At 48.1% G+C, this 12,408-nt stretch overlaps 1 protein-coding gene across 2 annotated transcripts in view; it reads left to right on the top strand.

Annotated features, from left to right (window-relative positions):
• Nucleotides 1–12,408, top strand: part of LMF1 (lipase maturation factor 1) — a 182,816-nt gene that overhangs the window by 155,250 nt on the left and 15,158 nt on the right. For both annotated transcript variants that reach the window (XM_034065788.1, XM_034065789.1), the window contains 3 exons: nucleotides 2,750–2,918; nucleotides 5,601–5,754; nucleotides 8,584–8,767. In XM_034065788.1, coding sequence (XP_033921679.1) covers nucleotides 2,750–2,918; nucleotides 5,601–5,754; nucleotides 8,584–8,767 — 507 coding nt within the window. The remainder of the gene's footprint in view (nucleotides 1–2,749; nucleotides 2,919–5,600; nucleotides 5,755–8,583; nucleotides 8,768–12,408) is intronic.

The following is a 12,408-nucleotide window of genomic DNA, read 5'->3' as shown; positions in this document are numbered from 1 at the left end:
TTGTGTTATTGTATTACAAAATCCTCAGAACAACCCCCAAGTAATGCCCAAAAGCCCTTGAAAACAAATCCATGTCCTGTCGGTGAAATAGGGTGGTGGGCTCATCTCCTTGTTCCCACCCATGCTATGGAGAGACCTTGCTCCCAAACAAGCCCCAGGAGAGACTGGAGAGCTCTGAGTGAGGTCAAGGCATCTCTCTAAAAGCCCTGAAGAAATATGGAAGGAATACATTGCAGCATTCCCAGGATCTAGGCAAAGATCTGCTGATGTATGGTCCATCTTGTGCTGTGGGAAGTTTTACCATGACAGGCTATGTTATGCAGTAGGGTTGATACCTACTGTTACCTGTCTGAGCTGTCGTCATCCTAGCCAGAGGAGGAGAGCTTTGCAGGTTCCCTGAGTTTTCCTCTTTGCTTGGGATGTAGGTTTTTGATGTTAATTGTGGGGGTTTTGTTTGTGTCTGTTGGAGAAGGCAGCTCCATACTTGTGCTTTGCCATGGGAGTTTCTGATGGTTTCCAGCATCTAAGGAGTATTCTTGTGTTTGACTTGAGTTGGCTCTTCAAAGCAGCTGGGTTTCATCCAGAAGCCCACTGTCCTCATGTACAACATGGGCTGGAGAGGCTGGAGAACTTCAGCTCTGCCTTTTGGGTCTGTGGTTAATGCTTCAGCTTCTGCATCTCCTCAGGGCTTCCAAAACCCTCATTGCTTGTTCACAAGAGAAGGGGCTGAGGTTGGTCTGTGTGGTCCACACTGCAGCTCCTCAGCCTGCAGCGGGATGCTGGGGGTGTTGTGGGTTCACACATTTGGTCTTGCACCATCTTGAAAGTCTCTGTTGGCCACATGCACTGAAGCTGTGAGCAGACAGTTCACAGGAGGATGAAGTTCAGCTGTGTGAATGGAGAAGTGTTCTTTAAATAGGGCAATAGTGGTGGTGCCACTTGAGGTTACAGCTTTCAACCCCGCTGGAAGGTGAGGAAGTTTTCATTAGCTGGTCTGAAGGCTGAAATGTAACTGTTATATCAGGGCATTATTTTCTGACTTGTAATGCATTAAATCAGCTTTATAACCTTCATATTTTATGGATAAGGTGGTGAGGATACTTCCTTTTCCTTCCTTTTTTCTGCCTCATTGTTTTAACATGTCTGAGGAACAGCTACTTAATTAGGGCTGAATCCTAAGTAATGTGCCTAATGGGACAAGAATCCAAATCAGCCTCAAAACTCAAATAGCCCTGAAGAGGCATCAGCTGCTTTTCAATTCTTGTCTTTTGTGTGTGGATTCCCAGATATTGTTTTATGCCACCACTAAATCACTCCTAACATGTTCCTTTGTGACTGCTTATGGTGGGCAGCCCCGGGGAAACCCAGATGTATGTTCACAGTCAGTGCCCTGGGGTTGGCTTCACTTAACACCTTCCCCTGGCACTGGAGCAAGCTCCCAGCATCCATTCTGCATCTGGTGCAAGCCTCAGTGTCAGTGAGGTTGAGCTGGCAGTGCTCCCTTCTCACATGAAACATGGCAAGCACGAATGTGACACCGCAGTGGAGAAGATGAATGTGGCGTTAAAACACAGCAGGAGGGGAGGGAGGTCTGGTTGAGCATGAGAAATGTTAGCGTGTACAAGTTCATGGTGAGACCCATCTGATCTCCTCCGTACGGTCCTTGTCAGCACCCAGGGAGATTGATGGGACCTTGCTGGGGTGGAGGGCATGGCTGCTGGGATGGGCAGGGCAGAGCGTTTAGTGTGCTTTAAAGTGGAGAACTGGAGAGGGGATGTGACTGTACAGATAAAACAGGGGTCTGTGAGCAGGTAAAATACTGGCTTGGAAAAATATGGGTAAATATAGTCTGGGCTTGGATAAATCTAGGCTAGAAAAATAGAGATTAAAACCAGCACTTCTGAGGAAGCAGAAACTGCTCTGTATGTTTGGATTTATATGAAGCTCTAATGAAAGGCTTTACTGGGGGGTTGGCATGTACCTGAGCAGGGTTTACCTGCACCTTTCCCGTGGCTGATGTGTGAATGTGGAGAGGAAGTGACATCTTACACCTGCAACAGGAAGCCATGTCCTCTGAAGATGTGATTCATGATCAAGACTAAACGAGCAGTGCCCAAAGACTGATGAGCCTGATGTTCATTGGGACTTGCTGGAGAATGGCAAGAAGGTTCCTTGTATTTCTCAAGTCATTGTAAGAGTAAGACAACAAATAACCTGTGCCTTCAAAAGGCCCTTCCCAATGTGTGCAGATGCTTATGGAGACTCTTCCAGAGGTTCAGATTTTTCCACTTTCTCTGCCTTACACATGCAGGACAATCACAATGGCCAACAAAAGCTAAAATCCTTTTTAAAGGACTCCTAAAATCCACACTTTCATATTTAATGCAGATCTTCAATTAGAAACTCCAATGTTTCCTCCTGGAGGGGTTCAGGAATGTTTCTATCACAGATACATCAGCATAAGCAGGAAGCACAGACCCACTGTGCCAGCCCTAGGAGCTCTATGGAAATCCAGTCACACTGTACTCTGGCTGAGCTTTCTCCTGCTGAAAGCAATTGCAAGCCAGTGGGGTACATTTGCACTGGAGCCTGGGCAGGGAGGGAGAGGTTTGCCATCACTGCTGCAGTCATGGAAAAGCAGCAAAGTGTGTGCTAAGGTGCTAAAATCCATCTGACAGTTCCCTTACCACACTTTTCTCTTGTCATTTAAGCTGATGCAACACCCTATGCTGTCTTCTTTCCCATGTAGGTGCTTCTTGTCATCAGTGGAAACCTGAGTTTCCTCAACTGGCTAACCATGGTGCCCAGCATCGCCTGCTTCGACGATGTCAGCCTGGGGTTCCTCTTCAGCTCCAGGATGAAAGAGCGTGTGGTGCAGATACAGAGCAAAGAGGGAGCCAAGGAGAAGCTTCCCCTGGGTGAGTTATTCCCAAAGCAAAGGCATTTTACAGGGACATGAAGGGACAGAACAAGGGTTTGAAACTGTCAAAGAGAAGATTGAGATTGAGCATTAGGCAGAAGCTGTTCCCTGTGAGGGTGCTGAGGCGCTGGCACAGGGTGCCCAGAGAAGCTGTGGCTGCCCCATCCCTGGCAGTGCTCAAGGCCAGGTTGGACACAGGGGCTTGGAGCAGCTGCTCCAGTGGAAGGGGTCCCTGCCTAACCCAACAGGGGTTGGAGCTGGATGGGCTTTAAGCTCCCTTCTGATCCTAAACAAGTCTGTGACTCTGTGATTCAAAGTCAAGGGTGAAACCCCCAGTGCAGTTTGAGGTGAGGATTTTGTGTTAGAAGTTGGGTGCAGAAGCAGCTCTCACATTTGCTCTCCTCTCTGCGCCATGGCACGTTGGCCTGTGACCCATCTGCCCTCCTGCCTTTTGCACCCATGGGTGCTAGGGCTGCACGAACACCTTGCTTCCCTGGTTAAGTAACTGGACATGAGGTTGGTCTTCTAGAAAGAATTAAATCAGTTCTTGATCCAGTGTGGGTCCAACAACTCCTTTTTGCTGACAGGAAAAGCCTATTCCAAATAGCTGCTTGGAATATGGAAAAGCAAATACAATGGGGTGTGTAACTGGAGGAAAGGGATCGATGTGGCCAGTGTTTTCTCTGAAGGGAGTTTTCAAGCAGCCCTGTTCCAGAAGATCCCCTGCACAAGCAGCACTGGGATATTTTTCATGGGGCTGCATAACAGATGTAGGCTTGTGTTTGTAGCAGTTTTAAAAACCACGTATAAGCAACAAATTGCCTCTCATATCAACAACAATCACAGATGCTCATTTTTAAATATACCAAACATCTGTCAGAAGAATGAAAAATATCAACAGGAGACAGCATCTGTCTCTAGTCCTTTCTCATCCACCAAGAAACAGGGGTTATTAACCAGGAGCTTTAGTTCCAGCAAGGCTAATGCAGTTTCATTAAGCTTTCTGTCTCCTATCTTCCATATTTTGCTGGAAGAAACCTTTACCAGCATCTCCCCCACCAGTAGCTTTGCTTCAGAGGCTGGGAATACCTAAAGCAGCTCTGATTTTGCATCTAGTCCCAAACATCCCTTAAGTTGCACTTTCTGGAGGAGAAGCCAAAGGGCAGCTCTTTGGTTTGGCACTTGGTGAGTCACCGTGAGGAGGAGGTAGATCCTTTTTATTGAGGAACTTGCTCCTTTTCTGTGATGTTCTCCAGAAAACACCTTAACTGAGCCAACGTGCCCAAGCAACAAGAACCATCAGTACGTGCCAATGCTCTGGAGGGTTCAGGTGTCCCTTCTGGGCTTTTGCAAAGGGGTAATCCATAAGTAAAGGGCAGGGTGTAATGTTCTGGGTGGAATTGGATTCCTGCCTATTTTTTCCTGCTAACAAAGCAGAGGATATTGAGCTGGTGATGATGACAAGAGACTTAGAGGAGCCCTCACCCCTGGGTCACCAGAGCAGAAGACAGGAGTGTACCTGCTCGTGACCTGATTTTACAAAGCTTTGACCACATCCTTGATGTGTGTGTGTAATTCCTGCAGAGACTTCCAATTCCCTTTGCTAGTGCTCTGCTCCTGCCTGCTCCATGCAGATCCCATTAGCTCATGTCCCCAGGCTTTGCTTCATTCTTACCATGTAGATCATTTGTGACTCCAAGGGCATGATGATGACAATCACCACCTGCTGAAGGACAGTCATGGCCATGCACGGTCCATGTCTGTGTCTGTACCTCTTCTTTAATTACAGGTTAAGAAGTTCAGCCCATCTAAAGACAAGAAAATGAGGCTCTCTGAGGCCCAACAGCCCCATAGAGCTCCCACAGCAGCACAGGGGGAGAGTGGAAGCATCTCAGTGAGCTCCTTCCAGATCACATGTGCTCCAGAAATGTTCTCAGACTAAACAATTATTAATAGCTTCTGAGAGAGGTTCAAATAAACATCCCTCTCCTGCAGAGATAAGGGGGAAGCTCCATCCAATTGCTTTGAATCTGATCCTTTGCCTGTTGATGTTAAATAAATCTAAAATGGCCATAAGGGTAGGAACCCCTCCGAGGTCACATCTGCTTATTTGTCTGATTGCAGTCAATGTCTCCTTAGACTGAAATCCAGCACAGCCCTGAGCTGCTCCTGCAAACCTAATAACAAAGTGATGTTGTGTGGATAAGCAATAGAGACTTTGCAGAAGGAAAATGAGGTTTGAGTGGAGGTAATGAGCAAGAAGGAGGAAAATGCAAGGAATAGTGTGGGTGGTGAGAGTTTGGGGCAGCCATGGGGAGCTGGAGTCCCTCCATGCACAGCTTACAGACCAGGAGGGCAATTCTGAGCAAGGTGCAAGTGCCAGCTGTGTTTTTTCCCTGTATAAAAGCTCTGTTTAATGTGACATTTTAGACATTTTTCTTTTCAGCCCTTTCTCAGACTATTTAGAGAAAGGCAGATCTTGGGAGCGATTGTGTATGGCCCTTGGCAAGGTCAGGTTGATTACGGTGGAGTGTTTGTCAGCCCCAGCCTGGGAGCAGCTGTAAGTACCCAGGCAGGGCCCTGGCCACCATGGGGGGGTCATTTAGGGGAGCTGGGGGAGCAGAGCCCATTGCTGGCAGTGAAATCACTGTCTTCTGATCTGCTTCTGTCCCCCAAACAGGCTGCTATATCCGCAAAGTGGTGAACATCTCCTTCGGCCTCCTCATTGTATATCTCAGCATCCCGGTTGTCCTAAACCTGCTCAACTCCAGACAAGTCATGAACACATCATTCAACCCTCTCAGGATAGTGAATACCTACGGAGCTTTCGGGAGGTACGTGCACATCATTTTGCTTTGCTCCTCTCTCCAGGATAGTCCAACAGCCAGTGTGTGTGCCTTAAACCTACACAGAAATCCTTCCAATAGCCAATAGACTTGGAATATCTGTGCATGGGAGAGAAGGAGAAAAGGAACAAGCTTCTTTCCCACTGAATTATCATTTATTTTCTTCGAGCTACGCTTAGTTACCTCATGATATTGATGTAGCAAATGTAATAGTGGTATGAAAATATCCATAGGAGGGTTCAGCCAGTGGATAGTGTTCGCCATCACCAGCCAGCTTTATTTATGGTGAGCTTCTCTTCCCCTGCTCACATTTGTTCTCCCTCATGTAAATATTCACACAGGCTATTGAGTAGCAGGTTTTAGGCCAACAAGAGGAAGTGCTTTTTCCAACAAGTGACTTGGGGGATTCATGCTCCAGGAAATTGTGGAGACGAAAGTATAAATGACCTCAAAAAAGGCTAAGACAGATTGAGGGGACAGGCCCAGCAACAGTGTGGCTGCTGCCTTCTGAGACATCTTCCTTGAGTCTTCTAGTGCCTAAAAGGGGCCTACAAGAAATCTGGAGAGGAGCTTTGGACAAGGGCCTGTAGGGACAGGCCAAGGGGAATGGCTTGAACCTGCCCGAGGGGAGACTGAGCTGAGCTCTGAGGCAGAAGCTCTTCCCTGTGAGGGTGCTGAGGCGCTGGCACAGGGTGCCCAGAGAAGCTGTGGCTGCCCCATCCCTGGCAGTGCTCAAGGCCAGGTTGGACACAGGGGCTTGGAGCAGCTGCTCCAGTGGAAGGGGTCCCTGCCTGTGGCAGGGGTTGGAGCTGGAGGAGCTTTAAGGTCCCTTCCAACACAAACCATTCCATGATTCTGTGAAACAGGACTTCATCACAACAGCCTGTCCCAGGGACAGCAACAGGGCCAGTCTTCTTTGTATGGACCTCTGGCTTGGCCACAACCATGGTGGCCATGGAGTGTTCCCCAGAGGTATGAGCTGGTGGGATAGCAGCTCATGGGTCAGTGGTCTCTGGACAAGGTCCCAAAGGAGATGCCAATAGTAATTAAATAGGATTTCTAAGCAGGTTGGCTGTTGGGAGGATTGGCTGAGTGGGTGATGAAGGGGAGGAGCAGGTCTCTGTGAGCACTGGAGATGCAGAGGACACTTTGAAGCCCATCAAATTAATACGATGTTTTCCCCCATTATTCAAATAGCAGAAATTTCTGGGGAAAGAAAAAGTTAGGAAAAAACCAGGATTAAAACTATCATGCTTAATATAGTAAAAATAAGCACTAGTTATGGAAAATGCTGAAGTTTCTTCTTCTTTGTGAGAGAAGGAGAAATAACCCCTGAACCTCTTTGAAGGCTGGAGTGGTGAAGCTACAGGAGATTGTTTTCTTTGGGTTGTTGTTCTTTTTCTTCTTCAGTCTATGGTTTCTGTTTCAACAGTTACCAGAACCTAAAGAGCATGTGATGAAATGCTGCTGTAATATGTTTGTAATTCCAGCCTATGTAAACCAATAAAAAGAGGATTGCAGCTTATAATGAATATACGATTATGTGAAACTTGACATATTTTGAATCACACAGTAGGAACATACTTTTATTAGTAATTTGGTGTCCCTGATTTACAGTGTGTTTCTAACCATTGGGCAGCTGGCCACGGCTCATAACTCAGCCCAGTGAATAATATGGAACTTGGCTGGAGAATCCAGAAATCTATTAAATGTAGGTAACAATTATAAGCAGAGACGTGCAGCATTCCTTGGGTTGTAAGCATCTATCACTGGAAGCCATTGGGGGAGAAGGTGGAGGCTGTTTCCAAGCTTTCAGTTCTTGGGTTGGAGGAGGAAGGACCAAAGTAGTAAAACGTGAGCAGGGTGTTGGGAGCTGGACAGCTTTGATAGGCAGGGTTAGGCTGTTCTATGTTCGTTATGGAAAACAGCTCTGCAGTGTAGGCGAGCGTCACTGACAGGTCATTGGGAACTTGATGGTGCTGTTTTCACATGAGCTTTCCATGGCCTCGAGTTTGCCATCCTCACAGCTCTACCACCTTGCTGTGCAGAGAGAGTCCAACCAAGCCCTATAGGGAATACCTGTGACCTGCCATAAAGCTAAGGGGCTTTTAACTGAGTTTCTGTACATCAGCTGGGTATGGGGGGCCTTTTTGTTTTCATTTTCTGCTTTGCTTGGCTTGGTTTGTGTTGGCTCACACGTTACCTCCTCCTCCTCTTGCTGAGTAATAGCTCCACAAGACCTGTCTTCTAGCCAGGATGGTGAAATGGTTGGGCACATAGAGACAGCTGTTAATGGTGCCCCAAGACCAGCTCCTGGGGGGTACTCCATATGGGGCCAACCACCACCCCAAAGCTCAGGGATTGCAGCCAGCTGACCTGGGCTCATGGTGAGGGTGTCCTACCCTTTGCCATCCAAGGTTGGAGCTGGAGCTCCGCACCCTGTGGTCAGCGGTGCTTCAGGGACAGCCAGGCTTGCAAAGGGGATGCTGGAGTGGTCCCAGCTAGAAGCTGCTCTGCTGATCATGCAGATGGAGGTCCCGGGGCCGGGCCTGCAAGGCAGGATTTCTGTGTGCAGTTGCCTGTGAAACCTCCCCTCCTTTAACTGACACAACTGGAGTGTGATAGGGAGCATGGGAGGGAATGGAAGTTGAGGTTTTCCCTGTCCTTTGCTGCTGGAGGGAGAAAAGTCTGGACATAAAGCTTGTCTGTAGCTTGAGCCATCAGAATCCAACCTTACCACAAGGCTATTGGCTTCTGTTGTCTTGTTGACTCTGATTTTACCTGAGACAAAAACCAGTATCATGTTGTATCTCACAGCATAACCAAGGAGAGAACAGAGGTCATCCTTCAGGGGACATCCAGCCTGGATCCCAATGACCCTGCTGCTGTTTGGGAGGAGTTTGACTTCAAATGCAAGCCTGGGAACTTGAAGAGGAGGCCATGCTTCATCAGCCCCTACCACTACCGCCTGGACTGGCTGATGTGGTTTGCTGCCTTCCAGGTATATGCCTTTGGGGCTTCTGAGACTTGGGTGTCCCTTGACCAGGAAAAATGATGTATATGGTTTTACTATGTATTAGGATGGGTCAGGGAATACTTGAAGCCCCTTCTAAGTTAATTATGTTTAAAAAAGGGTTGTATTCCTAAAGGATGGCTGCTAACAGCATAATGAAACTCTTGGAAAACTTATCTGAGGCTTTTTAATTGTTTCTCTGCAGTAATAAGAGTTAAAGACATTGACAAAGCCTCTGGATGTGACAGGGTGGCAGCATCCCTGGCTGCCCACTCCAGCCTGCATCCCTGCTGGGACACCCCTGGGGACACCAGTAGTTGCTTCCACTGCCTACCTATAGACATAGAGTCCCTCAAAATACTTTCCCCACATAGAAGCAGCAAACAGGTGACAGCTATAAATTAGACCAGGGGCAAGCTGGTTAGACTAACCCTACTGTATCTTTTAGCTTATTCTGCAATATCTCCTTCATGTGAGCATAAGAACTTAGACCGGGTTTTACAAAACCGGGGCTTACAGCAATGGCATGAGGCAAACCCATCTCACGTTATCCCTGGCTTTTCTCTTTGTTCCTGTATCCTATATCTTCCTCTTCCCTCACTCCTCTCCCCCTGCCCCAAACTTCCGGGTTTGCTTTTCTTTGTGGTATTTTCATTTAGGCGCCGTTCGGATTCCTCAGCGATGACATAACCGTCGCTCTCTGGCCATGGGTTTATATTTACCCCCATAGTTCTTGTGTGCTGGAATTTCATTTAATCTGCATTAGATATGCTTATCCCTCAGCAAAATGACAGCAAAAGTTAAAACTCAAACCACCAAGTGTGCTCAGCATTACATAAAGGTGCAGAAGGCTGAATGGGAGCTTGTGGTTTGAATCTGACTGTATTCGGCAGCAGGAGAGAAATCCAGCAATGCCAAGAGAAGGTTATTTCTGAGTTGGGAGTAAGGCTGTTTGTTTCCAGGGCAGGAATGTCCTGAAGGCTTTAAAACACAAAGTGATCTCAGGTTTAAAATCAAAGGAGGACAGGGCATAAATACTGATGTATCACAGGCGAGTGGAGGCTCTGATGCTGTTACACCCAGTGCTGTCTCTCTGCAGAGCTGGGTCGGGTGCTGAGTGACTGGGATGGACAGGACAGCCTGGGGAGGAGGAGGAAGAGGAAATGGGCTCTTTGTCTCTTTGTTATTAGTGTTTAACTCACTGAAAGGTCCCCCCAAGAGTTTCTGTTCACCTGGGCCCAGGGGCTGCTGGAGCGTGTGCCTGATGAGGTGTCTGTCCACACCAGCTCATTAGCAGCAATTAGCACTGTGGGTCTCCTGGTGCTGGCAGGAGGAGGGAGCATGGCTCCTGCTCTGGTGGGTTGGTGCTGGAGGTGTAGCTAGGTGTTAGTGCAGCTCTGGAGCACAGCACTGGGTGGAAATGAGTCCATTGCTCTGTCCCAGCATGTGCATCCTGTGCCCACTGTAGCACTCTCTCATCCCCTCTTGTCCCTGGGGACCTTCCCGTGGCTCCTGGTGCACACAGGTCTTCATGAAGCAATTCCAGATCCTGCTTAGAAAAGGTATTAACAAAAGGAGTGGAAAGGAGAAGAAAACCTTCTGAAAAGTGAGGATGACTCCTGTTGAAAACCATGGGAAGGCAAGTAGCTGAGGCACGGCAGCAAATCTGGATGTTCAGGCATGTCGATACCTGCTTAAGCATGGAAGCAAATCCCATTCAGAGTGGCCAAATGTTTGTTTGCAAGCTGTGAGCTGTATCTTGGGTGCCAGCTCCTGGCAAAGCTGCCTGTCCTGCTGTCGTGCAGGAGAACTCACTGCTGTTGGGGTGCTGCTTAGGCTTGAGTCACACGGAGCTGCAGAAAGGATGAGAAACCAGAAGCCAAAACCCCAGAAGAAATCCAGCAATGCAGCCAGGCAAGTTTTGCAAACCCCATACACCAGTTTACAGAGTCCATAAACCCACGTTACTTCAGCCTCTGGATTAGTGCAATTTGGGGTTAGAAGTTCTGGCTATTTTCTGCACCACGGCTCGCCGTCTGCCCCATCACTTCCCAAGCAGGCGGCCCCAGGGCTGGTTCTGCAGTTCCTTGGCAGTGGCCAGGTCAGGAGCTGACATCTCCAGCTCTGACAGGCTGCAGAAAAGCTGGGGACTGGGGAGAAAGATATTTACCATCCCTTTGTGCTGCTCCCGACAGGTTCCTCTTTGCACCTCATCACCACTTGACATACGACGCCTCTGCTCCGGGTTTCCTGCTACACGTTCCACCCTGGCTGTAGCTGCAGGATTCCCTTTGAAGAGCCAGAGCTCGGGTGGGCCAGGCCCTTGGCACCGAGCAGCCACTGTGCTGCTCCACCTCTGGATTGCAGTTATTAGTTGACTGCCTCTTAATTACCATTCCAGTAGTGCCATAATTATACGTCATGTAACACGGCATTATTTTCCAGGAAACAATTTTCCTCATGTTAATTTTATTATCTAAATATAATATGCCTTTTCACTTGTTCCCTAAATCCCCTCTTTGTTCCCTATGTCTCGACATCCCGAGGGTGCTGTAGCTCTGAATTGAAGCCCTTCATTTAGTTCTGGCAGGGACAGAACCCATCCAGAAGCATGTCTGTGTTGCTTCTTCCCGTCTGTAGAAGGGGAAAAACTCCCACAGACCAGCAGCAGCCTGTGGAAATCTGTGTGGCCCTTTTCAGTTGTTTCCCAGCAGCCGCCTTGGATGGGACCTCTTTGCTCCATCACTCAGCTGGTAACCTGGACTCCTCTGTGCAGGGTGCTCTCAGCAGAAGTAATGTGTCTATCGGTCAGAAGCTGATGTTCAGGTGCTTGTTGCTGAGGTTGGTTGCCCTGGATCAATGATCTCCGTCAAAGGAGTTTAAACCAAGGTCTGATTCACCTAATGCACCCTTAATGAATGCTATTGCTGGAGCAGGTCCAGAGAAGGGCAATGGAACTGGTGAAGGTCTCAGCAGACACAGAGGGGTGAGTGGGGATGCCCATGGGCTCCGTGGAAGCCTCTTGGGCTGAGTGTGCATCATGAGATGAGCACGGTGTGAAAAGGCAAACATGGTACCATAATAAGGCAAAGTTAGTCCTCCAGCTGCTGATGGCAACACTCCTGTAATTGATACCTCATTTCTGGTGGGCATTTGTAGGAGCCCAGCCATCACAACCCAGACTGAGCTACGCTTTGCTGCTGGCACAAGAAGCGTTCCAACTTTTGGCAGGCTGGGGGTGGATTCAGCATCGTTAATAAACAGCAGCCAGAAAACAAAATACTGCTCATAGTTTTGGGGCTTTGCGTTGGTCACTTTTCCTGGTAGTGGGATGGCTTGGACTTTACACAAGCCACTTGTTTATCCTACTACAGATTTGCTCCTCACCAGTGGGCAGCAGTGGAAAGCCTTCAGTGCTCTGAATAAAGAAAAATCAAAGGGAAGGCTTTTCCCTTCCTCACTGTGGCATGAAGGTTATTTATTCTGTTAGGGGACTACATCTGGTCAAAGTGAAGGCACATTCTTGGTGCTTACCAAATAGCTCAGAAAATAACAAAGCTAATGCCATCTTCATATCAGTTCTTAAAGCCCAGTGTCTTGTTGCATTGTACCTTGAAGCTGCTCCAAAG

This window comes from Melopsittacus undulatus, chromosome 8, assembly GCF_012275295.1.
Source record: "Melopsittacus undulatus isolate bMelUnd1 chromosome 8, bMelUnd1.mat.Z, whole genome shotgun sequence".
Taxonomy (NCBI): Eukaryota; Metazoa; Chordata; class Aves; order Psittaciformes; family Psittaculidae; genus Melopsittacus; species Melopsittacus undulatus.
This window is presented reverse-complemented; position numbering and strand designations above follow the sequence as displayed.